We start from the raw sequence: 14,327 nt of genomic DNA on the forward strand, positions 1-14,327 counted from the left end.
ACAACTCGGAAATTAATATCAGATAGTTTAAAAAAGGAAAATAAATAAAAAAATTGATGTTTTTTTTATTTTTTGATAAACTAAATAAATAACTGAATGTCATAATAAATTTGTTTCTTAATAAAATAAATAATTAAAAAGTTGAAAATTTTATTCAATAAAACTATTTTTCATCGATTATATTTAGTTAATCGAGTTAATTTGTTTTTTCTATTTGTTGCTTTTCTCATAAATATTTATATGCAATATAAAAAGCGCATTCAAGTAATAACATAGAAAAAAAAGAAAAGAAAAAAATGTACATTTTAATAAAATTCTATTAAAATGCGCTCTCTGAGACTAAATAGACTGAACGTTCTTTTACTCCCTTCAATTAGTGAATTTTTACTGAACTTTTTCAACTTTTGATCCGTAAAACTGGTGCGCTCTCTTCATGACTAAACTCGTTTGCACCTTGCTCCAATTGTTTACACACATGGCGGCGGCAGATTCATATGAATGAGGTGAGTTTTCTTTATGTTATTTATTATTATCACTATTATTTAAATGTACTTTATCTTTATTATTAATAGTTGATTTGAGTTTCATTTAAATAATGCGTGCGCATTTATTATCTATATTATAATGTTGTTATTAGCATTGAATTGCAATCATGTTAGGCTTAGCGGTCTATTTACATTTTGAATTCTTTTAAGAAAGATTCTGTTTAAGTCTTATTTTAGTTTACAGTAAAAATGTTGCATCTTAAATACTTATATTACCGTCCTAATTTTTTTGTGTGACGAAATTAGCTTTTAAATCATATTTAATTTCTCTAATTGTTTGCGTCATGTTATATAATACAGTCGAACTCGTTTATAACGAGCTCGGATTTAACGAGAACTCGGATTTACCGAGGGAAACGAGAATATTTGGTTGGATCAATGTAAAGTCTATGGAACAGAAGTCGCTTTTAACGAGCAAGACCCGGTTTTAGCGAGCAATATTTTTCTGTCTTGCAATCTTTTTTTCAAAATGATAAGAAATGCGCTCACAATAAAAAAAAACCGTTAACTGAAACTTCAAAGTAAGCTAACAAAGTACTATTTTAAATATGTAGATTAATGAAAAAAATAAATGTTTTGGTAAGAATCTTTTCCTTTATTTTTCTTTCCGTTTATTGCTTCTTTCCTTTAAGACTGTAGCGCAACTAGAAATTTTTTGCTGGTTGGGGGGGATAGTTATCATTAAATTAAGAAAAGTATTTAATTAAATTAATTAAAGTAGGTAAGTATTAATTAAATTTTATGCAAACTCAATAATTTGACCTCCCAACCCCCCACCCCTCTTCTGGTTGCAAGCCTGCCTTAAGGACCCGTTTATTACGAGCACTCGGATTTAACGAGTACATGTTACGGTCCCTTTGTGCTCGCTATAAACGAGTTCGACTGTAGTTTTAGCATTTGAAGATAATGTTAAAGTAACGTTTGTATAATTTCTATTAAAATAATTTTTTATTTTAAAATTTATTTATTCGCAGTTATGATTAAAATTTTGGCTTGCTGTTGTCCTATTCTATTGAAATGTAATGTTAAAATAAATTCTTTTTGTAAAAAGAAGGAAAAAAAATTAACTGTTTTATTTTATTTAAGATAATATTTTCTAATGCAAATATTAAGTAAACAAAACTTTTGAATTTTAATTTCAGAGTATTTAATAATGAACAATTTTGTGATTTACAATTAATAATTTGAACAATTTAATAATGAATCAAATTTGTGATTTAGAATTACCAAAAATATATTACAAATTAGAGTCTATAAAAAATGTCTATCAATTATTTCAAATATTTATTTTTAACCTAACTATTTTTATTTGAATCTTTTTGAAAAACATGCTTGATTTGTCAATGGCATTTCCTTATTTTTAATAAAGTAAATACATTTAAAAAAAAAAAAATTAATAAATATGTAAGGACTAAAACATTTTAAAAATCATTAATTTTCTTGAGCATTGTTATATCAATGTAATCAATATTTTTTTTTTAATTTTGTTATAGCTAACATTAGAAATGTTTAAATTGATTTATAATAAATTCACGAATTCACAGCCGGGATTTAAAAAATTATTTTGCAAAGTAAACAAAAAGAAAATGTAGGAAATTTTAAAAAATTTAAGTTGGTTGATTAAAATAAAATCACTATAACAAAAGGTGTTGTGAATTTATCTTCAGCTTTTTCATCTATAATTAGATTTATTTTTATTAGTGTAGGTATCTACTTCTATTTATTTTAATGCTGTTTCTTTTGCTCTATATTTGAAATATTATAGTGGTGCACAGCCTGCGACTAGTGAGCCAGATGTAGCCTGCTGACTGTTGATATGCAACAAGGGAAAGCTTCTAAACACAAGTAAATCTATGTTGTTTCTCAATTGCTTTTTCCATTGTTATTGCTCTGGAATTTCAAATGGTTTTAAAAAAGCAAATATTTTTATTGTGTTATTATGCAAATTTCAGTGATTACGCTTAGTTTTACCTTATTTTCTCTGATTTTTTATAAATTCAAATGGGGTTTTGACTGCTTTTAGACAGTTAAAACTACTATCGCTATGTGGTTATTAAAATCCTGATTACATTTAATACGATATTCAGACTCTTGAATTGTGCTTTTAGTTATAATAACCACTTCTATATGCTCTTTATTTGTGCTCTTTATTTTGTGTCTAACAATTAAAAGTATTTGATTTTCTGAAAACATATTATCAAGTTTACTGATAAAAAAATTACACTGAATTTACTGATCACAACTCGTAGAACATAAAAATTAGCATATATGCTGTCTACATGAGCAAATGCATGTGTGGCTCTTAGTTAATCTACCTGCTGTATTTTCACTTTAAAAGGTGACATTCCTATATTATAATGAAAATATGGTGTATAAGGATTGTATTTTATAGGAATTAGTTGAAATGCTTTTTGCAAAATAAATCCATTCTCTTTTAAATAATACCGCTTTTTGTAATGAAGACGTAAATGAAGGATGGAAAAAAAAAAAAAAACATATTTTTACTTTGTTCGTAGTTCTAAAAAATTTTTACCTAAATTTTTTTTCGATTATACTGTTATTCAGAAAATGCTATAATTTATTGCCGTCCGAGTATTAATGCAATTTTGCTTTATTAACACAGCAATATATTAACAAAAATTTCAAAGCTATGAATATCAGTGGATATTTGGAAAAACTTGTATTTGAATGCTTCATGAATTTTGAAATTGCTGATTTCTCTAAAATTTTTTTATTTAAGTTGAGACTTAAACCAATGAACAATACTTTTAAATTTTAATACTTATTCTTTATGTGTTCATTTGCTCTAATCGTGACTTAACTTAGAGTAACTAACTTATGTTTTCTACCTAGCATTTCAGTTAGAAATATGTATATTCTCTCAGAATATACAATTCATATTAAATTTGGTTAATCACCCATTTTCCAATAACTATTTATAAAACTTATTTTTTTATGAATATTTATAACTTTAAATTTATAATGTGAATGTTTTATTTTGATTTAGAAAATCCATTGAAGAGGACATTACAGGAGCCAATAAACTGACAGCATGGACAGAAGGGTGTGAGAATTGGCAGGAAGTAAGTGAAGTACTTAAGTATTTAGTTTAAAATTGTATGTTAATCAAGGTTTTAAACACGCCATCTAGTGTTTGTGTTGGAGGGATGATTGTTTTTAATGAGGGGTTGCTTTGCTTAAGGAAACTTTAAACAAAATTATGTTGTGGAAAAAGAAAACTCCAAGAATTATTTCCCCCGTTTTTTTTCTTTCTGTAATTGATAGCAATAGGTCCTTTTCATTTGGACATTTTTTACTTAGTTTAAAATATATTTTTGCAAAAGATTCATATTAGAGATAATATGACTATAAAAAGTTAATTTAACAATAAAAATATAAATATGTGAAAAATTTGTTAAACATACTAAATTAAAAGAACTTTCTTTTTAAATATTTGGAGAGGCAAAATACATTTAATCTATTCCTTGCAACTTTGAAATATGGGAATTGTGATGGAACTCTCCTTCCACATGAATCTTTCCAAGCCAAATTGATAGATACTGAAGCATCAAAATTTTGATCCATCAGTAAAATTTAAGTTACCTGCAACAGGGGTCTGTCCAAACCGAATTTACTACCATTTAGCGGTACCTTCACAAATTCAACTTCAGGAAAAAATGGTCGTTTCACAAAGTATTTTTTCTTAAAATTTTATTATGTGTATCGTAGGAAACAATAAATCCATATTTTTATTATAATTGTGTGTTGATTTTTTAATATAATTTTTAATTTTCAAAAATTATGTCTAAATTTTCACAAAATAAGTATCGTTCAGAAAAAGCTTGACAGAGTACTGTACAAGTCATAATGGAGACATAGAATTGAAAATTCTGTTATCTTGAGTCTCAATTTTGATGTTTTTGGATCATTAAATGGTTATATGTATACTATATGCATATAACGATTGGGAAAAGGTACTAGTTTTTTTTATTTAAGTTTCATCTCTCTCTCTCTCTCTCCTTTTTTTTTTTTTTTTTTTTTGACTTCCCACTGTGGTGCGCAGTTATTTTTCAGGTCTAGTTATGGAATTGAAACAAAATTTGTGATGAAAAATTACTCCCATGGTATGACATCCTCTTAAAAACACAGTGTAGCATTAGATTAAATATAAAATGGAAAGACAAATGAATTTTAAATATTTTTTGTTAAAATATCTTAATGTAAAAAAAAAGCATTTTGAAAATATTAAAATAATTTAAAACAATGTTTGTATGACTTTGTAATTAAAAAAATTAAAATATCTAATTTAAACCAACTAACCTTAGTATATACTAAATCAAGTAATATTTATTTTTCTTTAAATTTTACTTTTATTTTGAGAGTTTATTACTCAATCCATTTTACAGAAAATCTTTTAGAAAAAAAAAAGGAATTAATAGGGTTACTCCTCCTAATAAATAAATATAGGGTTACTCCTTGTAAAATGGTCTTAGCATATTTAAGCATTGCTTATTGAGTAAGGTATTTATTCATTTGATAAACTTTTTTATAACATAAAAGGTGTATACTGCTGTGCAATAGATGCATTAATAAATTACAAAAAAACTCACAATTGAGATTTTAACATCTTTGTAATTTTTGAATAATATAATATTTGCCTTTCTTACCAGTTATCTGAATTAAAATCAATTAAATTAAAATTAATCATCTGAAATTTTATTTCAGTGTCAATAGTATTAGCAAAAGAAGGAAAGTAAATGTCAATCCATTTACTAAAAATATATTCTGAAGCCTGACTTCTTTATTTTAAATTCCACACTGCCTGAACACCACTTCCTTTGAAGTCTCAAAATTTGTCATATTGTTTGTTTATATTCTGTTTCCTTTGACTGCATTGGCAAAGACTGGGAATGTAACAGTGTGTTATGAGAACTATTTTAATTTATAAGTTGAAAGTTATTTTATTAATTTATGAATGCCTTAACAAATGTGTCTGATTGAAATTACATAAATGACTGTTTTTACTTTGGCTCTGATATCATTAATTAATCCTGATCACAACAGTTTTAATTACAATATGCTCTCTGCCTTTTGCAACTTTGCTAATTTAAGTAGTGGAGACAGTGTAGTTCTATTTGTTATAAATTTGATAAAATATTTCCCTACACTAAGTTTTTAGATACGAAAAAGGTGTTTATTTGGTTAAAACATAGATTCTGCTGTTTAACTTTACTATTTTATTGGAGTATTCGCTTCAGTTTCTTATGAGGCCAAAATTCAAATATTGTCAGGACGTAATGAGATAATACCAATAATGTATAATGCATATATTTTTGTGTTATATATCCAATATTTATATTTCAGAGCTTATTTCATAAATTGCTTTGAAAATTCTATTAATTTAAAAAAAAAAAAAAGAACGTCATACATATCTGAATGGCAGGGATTACACAACATACTCGTCACCCAGGTAAAGGCAATGTAGCGACTAACATGCTCATATAAAAAATTGCAGAAGCTTTCCTGCTACTTAATGTAAAATTTTCCAGTGAAAGATGTTTAAAATATCACTTAGATGCTACATAAATGTTTAAAATTGTGAAAGTTCAAACTAAATATTGTCTTAATTGAAATTTTTGTAAAGATTTAAAAATTTGTTGTTTATTTTTTACTGAAGAACTACCAGAACTACTACAAAGTTCAGCTTTTAACTATTCAGAAATAGACATCAATTCATCCACAGCTGGAATATTTTTGCTCTTTAACAAACAGATTTTTTTAGCAAAGTTAAGACTTTTCCAAGTGCTATTGTTTTTTAAAAACTTGTTTTTATTTTTATTTGCCTTTTTCCATATTAACATTTTATTTTTATTTCAGGTCAGATGAGAGAATATCTAATGAAAAGAGGAGTTACTGCCACAGAAATGGAGGAGGCTATGAAGAAAAGAAACAGATATATATCTGATAAAATCCAGGATATATGTTTTAATATTGCTAAAGTTAATGATTCTTAAACAAAATAAATCTTTTTTAAGTTTTCTTATTTGTCTTCTCTTATATGAATATCAATCAAATGATTACTGGTAATTATATATTTTACACAAAATTTAAATGAGTTGTGGTTAGACATACAGCTGTGGTTTTGTTATTTAATATCAAAAAAGGTATATTTGCACCATATTTAATATTTGTTAAAAAAAAAAAAAAAAGGGATCCTAGATACACACATAATAATCCTACTGTTAAAAAGCAAGCCTGAGAGGTGGGCTTCATAGTAGAGAAAGAGTAAAAATAATTGCTAGTAGGAAAGCATTAAACATAACAAAATTTAAAGCAACAATTTGAAAATTAATGCTAGAATAGCAAAGATTATAAGAAATTAATAATAGTGATATAAATAGCAAAAATTTAAAGCAACTGATTGTAAAAAAAGTAATGCTGGAATAGCAAAGTTATCAAGCAACTGTTGGTAGGAAAATAATGCTAGAATAGCTGAGATTCCAGGCAACTGATGGTAGGAAAGTAATGCTAGAATAGCAGAGATTTCAAGCAACTGATGGTAGGAAAGTAATGCTAGAATAGCAGAGATTTCAAGCAACTGGTGGTAGGAAAGTAATGCTAGAATAGCAGAGATTTCAAGCATCTGGTGGTAGGAAAATAATGCTAGAATAGCAGAGATTTCAAGCAACTGGTGGTAGGAAAGTAATGCTAGAATAGCAGGGATTTCAAGCAACTGGTGGTCGGATTTTTATGCTAGAATAGCAAAGATTCCAAGCAACTGTTGGTAGAGAATTATGCTTGGAATAGCAATAAAAAAAAGCATCTGTTGCTATGGAATTATTGCTAGTAAAGCATAAAAAAACAAGCAAGTTGTGGTCTTGATTGTTGCTAGACCAGCAAGATATTCAAGCAACTGTTGGTAGAGAATTATGCTTGGAATAGCAATAAAAAAAGCATCTGTTGCTATGGAATTATTGCTAGTAAAGCATAAAAAACAAGCAAGTTGTGGTCTTGATTGTTGCTAGACCAGCAAGATATTCAAGCAACACAAGTTGGTTAATGTATGCTGGACCAGCAAGATATTTAAGCAACACAAGCTGGTTTATTATGCTGGACCAGCAAGATATTCAAGCAACACAAGTTGGTTTCTGTATGCTGGACCAGCAATAAAGTGTGCCAATTCATGGTATGGAATGCTAGTAATTATGCTGGAACCAGCAAAGATTTATGGTAGTATATGCTGGTATTTTAGCTGGTACATAGCATTATATGCTTGTCTAGCAAACAAATTCCAGCAAAAATTTTAACCTGGGTATATACATCTTTTTACGCGCTTTCATAAATTAAAGTTTCTATGTCTAATAGATTTTGCTTTCGCGAAGTGAGCGTTTTGCTTTTGCAAAATGTAGGGTTAATTTGAAGAGTGGCGGAGGTAACGGCCTTCATTTTTAATGTCAAAGAGAGATTATTAAGGAAATGAAAAATAATAATAAAAACTATTAATCTTGTTTTCCGGCATAGATGCTTGATTTATTTAACATGTTTAAAACGTTCACTGCTAATCTCGCCCCAGCGTGAAATATCATAGCGTCAGTCCAACACTGGCACGATAGTTGCGATGAACGTGTTAAAAAAAAGACAATTTCCGGAAAAGTTTGATTTTGAGGAACGTGTGGTTTTATAATTTCTTACATCATATTTTCACAATTTTCCCGTCGTCCGACCCATTATTAAAATATCAAACCAGAATCTGCATCATTTATAAACAGTGTATTAATAAAGGATAATTTTTAGTTTTTAAAACCCTTTTGAAGAACCCTCTTAGAACCTTTTTGAAAAATGAAGTCAAAAGGGTATGAACATTAATAGTCGCGAAGAGGATCAAACAAAAACGTATTCAAAATTTATGGAGTCACTTGTCACTTAAGGAGTCGAAACTTTGAATCGCTCTTTTGACCAAACTATGGAGACCAAATTTCCCAGATTGTGACTATTCCTAAAATATAGGGTCAGATAGCATAATCAGAATTAGCACATTTAAGGTCACCCCTTCATATTTAAGGTCAGCCCTGCAATTAGCGTATTTAAGGTCAACTCTGGAGGTTACATTTAGAGTCCTTTTATAGTAATAGGAAAATTAAAGCCAGTTGATTGAACGATTATATTTTGAAGAGTTTCTATTAATCACCTTTTAATTCCTCTATATTTATTCAGATAATAAAGCCGGTTTTGACGTTGTCTTTTTCATTAATGATTGAACAGTGCTTTTGTTTATACTTTGATTTTGTATTACCTGTGAAAGTTAAGAGAATGTTCAGAATTAGTCGATTATCTCAGAACTACTGAGAAGACTTTCACAAAATTTGCTAGGGACAGAGATTGGCATTATACAGCTAAAATAACCATTTAACTATTATAATGCACAAGCATGATTTCGCCTAGCACTTAGCGGAGTCAGAAAGCACGAGTCATAGAATTTTTCAGAAAAGAGGGTTTATTACGAGGCATTGGACCACTATTACTGACAATTACGTCTTATAACGGGACACATTATATATTTCCAGTGATAATTTTTCCCACTTGTTCGGCAACGCTGATTTTTAATCCAGGATTTTGATGCAGCTGAAACAAAATTCGATCGAACTAATGGTTTCGGTTCGATTTATTCGAAAAAATGTCGGTTTCCTAATTCAACTGTAATGTAACGAACGTTTTTTCCCGCGTAATCTGTACGATAGTTCGATTTCGAAGGCTAAGTTCGATAAAGCTATTTCTGACCTATCATAAAGCAAATATTCTCCTGTTAATGGTGGTGGTGGAGAGTAACAGAGGGTATAGGAAAATAAAAACTTATTACAATTTGTAATTTCGAATCTTCTTACAATTTCAATACACTTATGCATCAAAAAACACATACATCTAGCCAAATCGGAAAATGTGTGTCCGTATGTAATGAGATAATATAATTGCGATTATCCTGTAAAAAATGGTAATTAATCGAATATTGGAAATTTAATTTTATAAGTAATAAATAACAAACAAACATGAGTTAAAAGTGATTCGTAATAAAGATAGTTTTGGATTTCAATTTTGCAGAAAATTAATCCAGCAGGAATTTTATATTTTAATCATGCATAGCATTTATAAAGTAATTTCATGAAATTACTTTATAAATGCTATTAAGTTATTTTAAATATTTGCATCTCTTAATTAAAAACTAATATAACATTGTTCAATCAGCGTATTATTTACACATAATTTTCACGGAGCGTTTGTAGATTAAGTTTTATCAACCAATAATATAACTGGGGGAGGCTGGCAAGGTCCCCCCTCCTAGTTTGCCACAAATTTGTAATTGAAAGGAAATGCATTATTTCCAACCGACAGTGGAGAAGCATGGTTAGGAGATCCAAAATAAGCGAATTATCGAAATATAACATAGCCAAAACAAAGCCAACCCCGCATAATCAATATTACGTTTGAAAATTCTTTGACGATTGCAAGTCGCCAACAAAAGTGTGGGATTTATTGTAACCAAGTAACAGGAACATATTTGAGGTAAGAAACTAATAATAAAGAGATGTAAATAGAGTTTTGTTTTCGATTAGGCGCAGCAGTGAATTAATGAGTCTACATTAGTATTAAAATAAAAAGTCAGCCGTTACATTGATCGATAAGAAAAGAATAAAATATTTCATGTTCGCTTTAAAAGATTAACTCTTTGATTTAATTTAAATATAATTCAATTAATAAAATAAGTTTAAGTAATTAAAGATATTTTAAAAGGCGGGAAATATATATAAATATGTAATGCCAATTGCGGCATCACAGTAATCAAAGGAGAGTTAACGTTAAATAAAGTGAATCATAAAAATGAAAATTCATCATCATTGCGCACGAAATTGTTTAAAATAATTATTCTAAATCAAACTAACTATTAAATTTTATTTGAAATTTTTTTTTTTATACTTTGAAGTATTTAAGGAGTTTAAGTAATATTTTACAGGATTACAGATACAAACATCGATGATATGATCGAAACTATATTATAACATCGAGTCGGAGTTAAAATTTTTTCCACAACCCTAAGTTGAGAAAACGCGTATGAACTACTTCATTGGTGGAGAAAAAATGTATCACAAGCGTCTTGCCGGAAAAGATAAATTTCTTAGATGGGTAACCCTCTTACTTCGATAGTGACCTAATGTTACAGTTGAATTAGGACACCGGTCTACATCTAATAATGATCTAAAGGCTTTGAAGAATTCGAATCGAAGAAGTGTACGTGTTTCAGTTGCATAAGGGTGTTAGATAATTTTCAAAACTAGAACGCAAGTTCTAATTGCTCTCTTCCAAACGTCACTGGCATGCTCCATAAGGTTGATTTTTGCAGACCTAGCTGGCTAATACATCCATTATATAATTTTACCTTCCTGAAAATTGTTGACCAATTAGGCTCTTTCTATTTACGTGGCCATGTCCATTACAATGAAATCAGGGCAAACTGCATTGCTGAGCATTGAGCATAAGACTCTTAGAAACTATACCTCTATGACTTAAATAAGTTAAAGTTTCTCCTCTCGCACAAAGACATGGAATGATATACTGGTAATCATGAAAAAACCTACCTAGGTCATTAAATCTCCGCTGTCCAGATAGATAGTAAAAAAAATGTTGTGTCAAAATAAATAATAGAAAACCCTCTTCATTTAGGTTTTTGTTAGCATCAGCGAATGTTTTTTGCACTTATGAGAATGGCCCTTTAATAACATATGTACTCGGGATCACGACGCTTGAATACGCCATTTGGGGAAAAGACCGGTTCCATGTCTTGACTCTTCCCTTTTCCCGCTCCTCTTCTTCTCATTTGTAAAGGACTGAACAATATTTAACTCTTTCTTAATATTTTTCGTTTTTAATTATCAAAAATACTTTTTTAAAGTTTCCACGATGCTTTTTTTCCGAACTATGCTCAATGAAGTTTTGAGTTTCAGATAATTTCTTAACTTAAAAGTTTTTAATCTATTTGAAAATCAAGACAGAAAATAACGTTAATTCTTTCTCATGTGACTTTCCTCACGCTAATAGGGAAAGCATTCGAAGTGTCGAAGTAGGTAGGTATAGGTTCGAGGTAGGTAGAGAGTTCTATTCTACGCCACCTGTAGCTCATTTCAATAGCCATTACGCTCTGAAATATGAGAGCGGATGTTTGATGGTCTGGTCAGACTTCTTGTTGAATGACTGGAAACCTCTTTGCATGTCTTTGAAAAAGGCACTCTGTCTAGTTTGAAGTATATGGATATTATCTCGTAGTCCTATTTTTTCAACTCAAAGAAACAGTTGACTTTGTGGACATTACATATTATTGGATGACAACGAAAAGCCGCTTAAGTCTTACTTGTACGACGATTTTTTGCAAAGAAGAAGTATGCGCTAGATAGATTAGCATTTTAGGTGTCAACACTTCAACCAAATCAACATTGTCTGGAAGGGGTCTGGAGAGAGAATCAGGGAGAAATAGCATGGATATATCATTCTCTTTCATTTCATTAGGTCACAAAATAAAATAAGAAGACACTTACTTGCATTCTATCTTTGCTATGCTGAAATATTAATACTCTGCTTCTGGCTTTTGGATCAATCCAGAAAAGTGCATAAAAACACGTTGCCACAACTGCGGTCGTCAGTACAGAAGCACCAATCAGGCTCAAAATCTCGAGTCAAGCAGGAGTTAGGTGTTGCAACTGAGTTAATAGACAGATGAGGTCTTAAAATGGGCGAAAGACTAAAGTCCGGAATCACATAGCGGCTGTGCAAGTTGTTCGCAGAAATCAGGAACTGCCCTTTGGACTGAAATTATACTACAAAGCAATCGTAACCAACACCCACCGAAAATCTACAGTATTACAATCAAATGGCTTTTTGGCATGCTAAATTTTATCACGCAGCTCTGCATTGTTTAGGATCACAGAATCTCTCATTTAATGGTTGCATTTAAAACTCCCTTTTTCAATCGTTTTGCTGACGTGGTGACTTCGCTTCCCGGTATAAAAATATATAGCACTACAGTACTGTTTATAGGATAAAGACCTAAAGGCTCCTGATTTGATATCATAGTTGGGGTCAGAAGGGCATCGTCTTATAAACTTTTCTACGCTTTTATATTGCTCGTATGATTCCAGTAAATTTACAAAACATTCTTCCTTTTGTAGAATAAGTGAAACTTTTAAAACTAACAACGGGTAGTTTATTGTTGTTTTCTTCTTCATATAATGTAAATTAGCTTAATTCACTGGCAGTATTCGTGAAAAAGAGTTTTGTTCTAATACTTTTGTTCTGTATACCCTCGGAACCTACATTGGGTGTTTTACAAAGACTGGATAATGAGGTGAACGTTTATCGTTTCAAACCCTCTTTGTAGATACAGTGACGTCCCGATGTTGGAGGAGGCTCGGGCCAAACGTATCGCCTAACAGGCCTTACAAGAAAAAATTGAAAATCGAAATCGTTGCAAGACGCATAAAGGAAGAAACATTGAATTTTTCACCGAAAAATACAAATGAATAAATAAATAAAATAAAATGCTGATTATTTTTTTCCATATTTAATACAATTCAGAAATTCTCTTACAAGGAAAAAAATTGCAAAAGCAATCGTTGTAAGAAACATTGAAATTAGCATTGTAAAAAAATTTTTTGGGTTGTTTTTTTCTTCACGTTTTATATTATTTAGAAATGCTCCAACAAGAAAAAAAATGCAAATAGAATCGGTTCAAGAAACATAAAATAAAAAACATAGAACTTATCGTTAAAAGATACATATAAATAAATAAAATAAAATATTGGTTATTTTTTTCATATTATATTGGTTATTTTTTTCATATAATTCAGAAATTTTCTTACGAGAAAAAAAATCGCAGAAGCAGTTGTTGTAAGAAACAGAGAAGAAAAGGAAACACCGAATTTATCGTTGTAAAAAAAGTAAAAAGTGCTGGTTATTTTTTTATATTTTACATAATTTAAAATTTTCTTACTAGAAAAAAATAAACAAAAAGCATTCGCTGTAAGAAACATTGAGCGAGAAACGTAGAACTTATAACGAATAAAAAAAAGGCTGTTATTTTTTTAAATTTCTTTTTAATGCAATATAAAGAAATTTTCTTACAAGAAAAATTTATTCAAAAGCAACAGTTTTTACACTTTTAATAAATTTTGCCATACAGATATTATTTCACCAATAGGAAATATTACGGATAAAAATACCTTTTCCTTTTATATTTTAGGGAATTTAACCTCCAAGGTATACAAAGATGAACTCTTTAAAAATATTTTAGAAGCACCTTGACAGGGTAGCACTTTATTTCATCAACCATGAAAAAAAAAATGAAAAAAAGAACTATGACAGGCATTTTATTTCCCGTGAATGATACTAAGAATAAAAAGATGCAGGGAAAACAAAAGTGCAGTCTGTGGAAAAGTTATTCCCGTTTCGGGCTTTTTCGTCCAATCGGTGCGAGACGATCCAGGAAAAAAATGAATGCAAAGGGAAAAGGAATGAAGGAAAGAAGAATTGAAAATAATCTATTGTGGAAACTCACACGTGCTCCAGACAGCATTCAATACTCTCCGGTTTTTCGCCTCCTCAGCAATAAAAAAAAAAAAAAAATGATCGAATGTTTTCAGTTGTCTTCTTAGAACCAGAAACACTAGGTAAGGTCACCACGATGCAACCCGAGAGAAGATTGACTTTCGATTGATTTTTGTAATATTAAATTTCATCGAT

The 14,327-nt window shown here is 29.6% G+C and overlaps 1 protein-coding gene and 1 long non-coding RNA gene across 2 annotated transcripts in view; one reads left to right on the forward strand and one right to left on the reverse strand.

Moving 5' to 3' along the window:
- Positions 1–14,191, reverse strand: part of TfIIS (RNA polymerase II elongation factor) — a 62,474-nt gene extending 48,283 nt beyond the window's left edge. Inside the window, exon 1 of the mRNA XM_071181549.2 lies at positions 14,143–14,191. Within this exon, the coding sequence (XP_071037650.1) occupies positions 14,143–14,160 (18 nt within the window). The 5' untranslated portion in view covers positions 14,161–14,191. The remainder of the gene's footprint in view (positions 1–14,142) is intronic.
- On the forward strand, positions 351–6,584 carry LOC147806042 (uncharacterized). The gene is made up of 4 exons (XR_015428695.1): positions 351–503; positions 2,311–2,390; positions 3,553–3,628; positions 6,423–6,584. It is a non-coding gene; the product is annotated as an uncharacterized LOC147806042 (long non-coding RNA).
- Positions 14,192–14,327: the final 136 nt, after the last annotated feature.

The sequence above is a fragment of the Parasteatoda tepidariorum genome, chromosome 8 (assembly GCF_982258835.1).
Source record: "Parasteatoda tepidariorum strain Cologne lab strain chromosome 8, Ptep-v5.0, whole genome shotgun sequence".
NCBI lineage: Eukaryota > Metazoa > Arthropoda > Arachnida > Araneae > Theridiidae > Parasteatoda > Parasteatoda tepidariorum.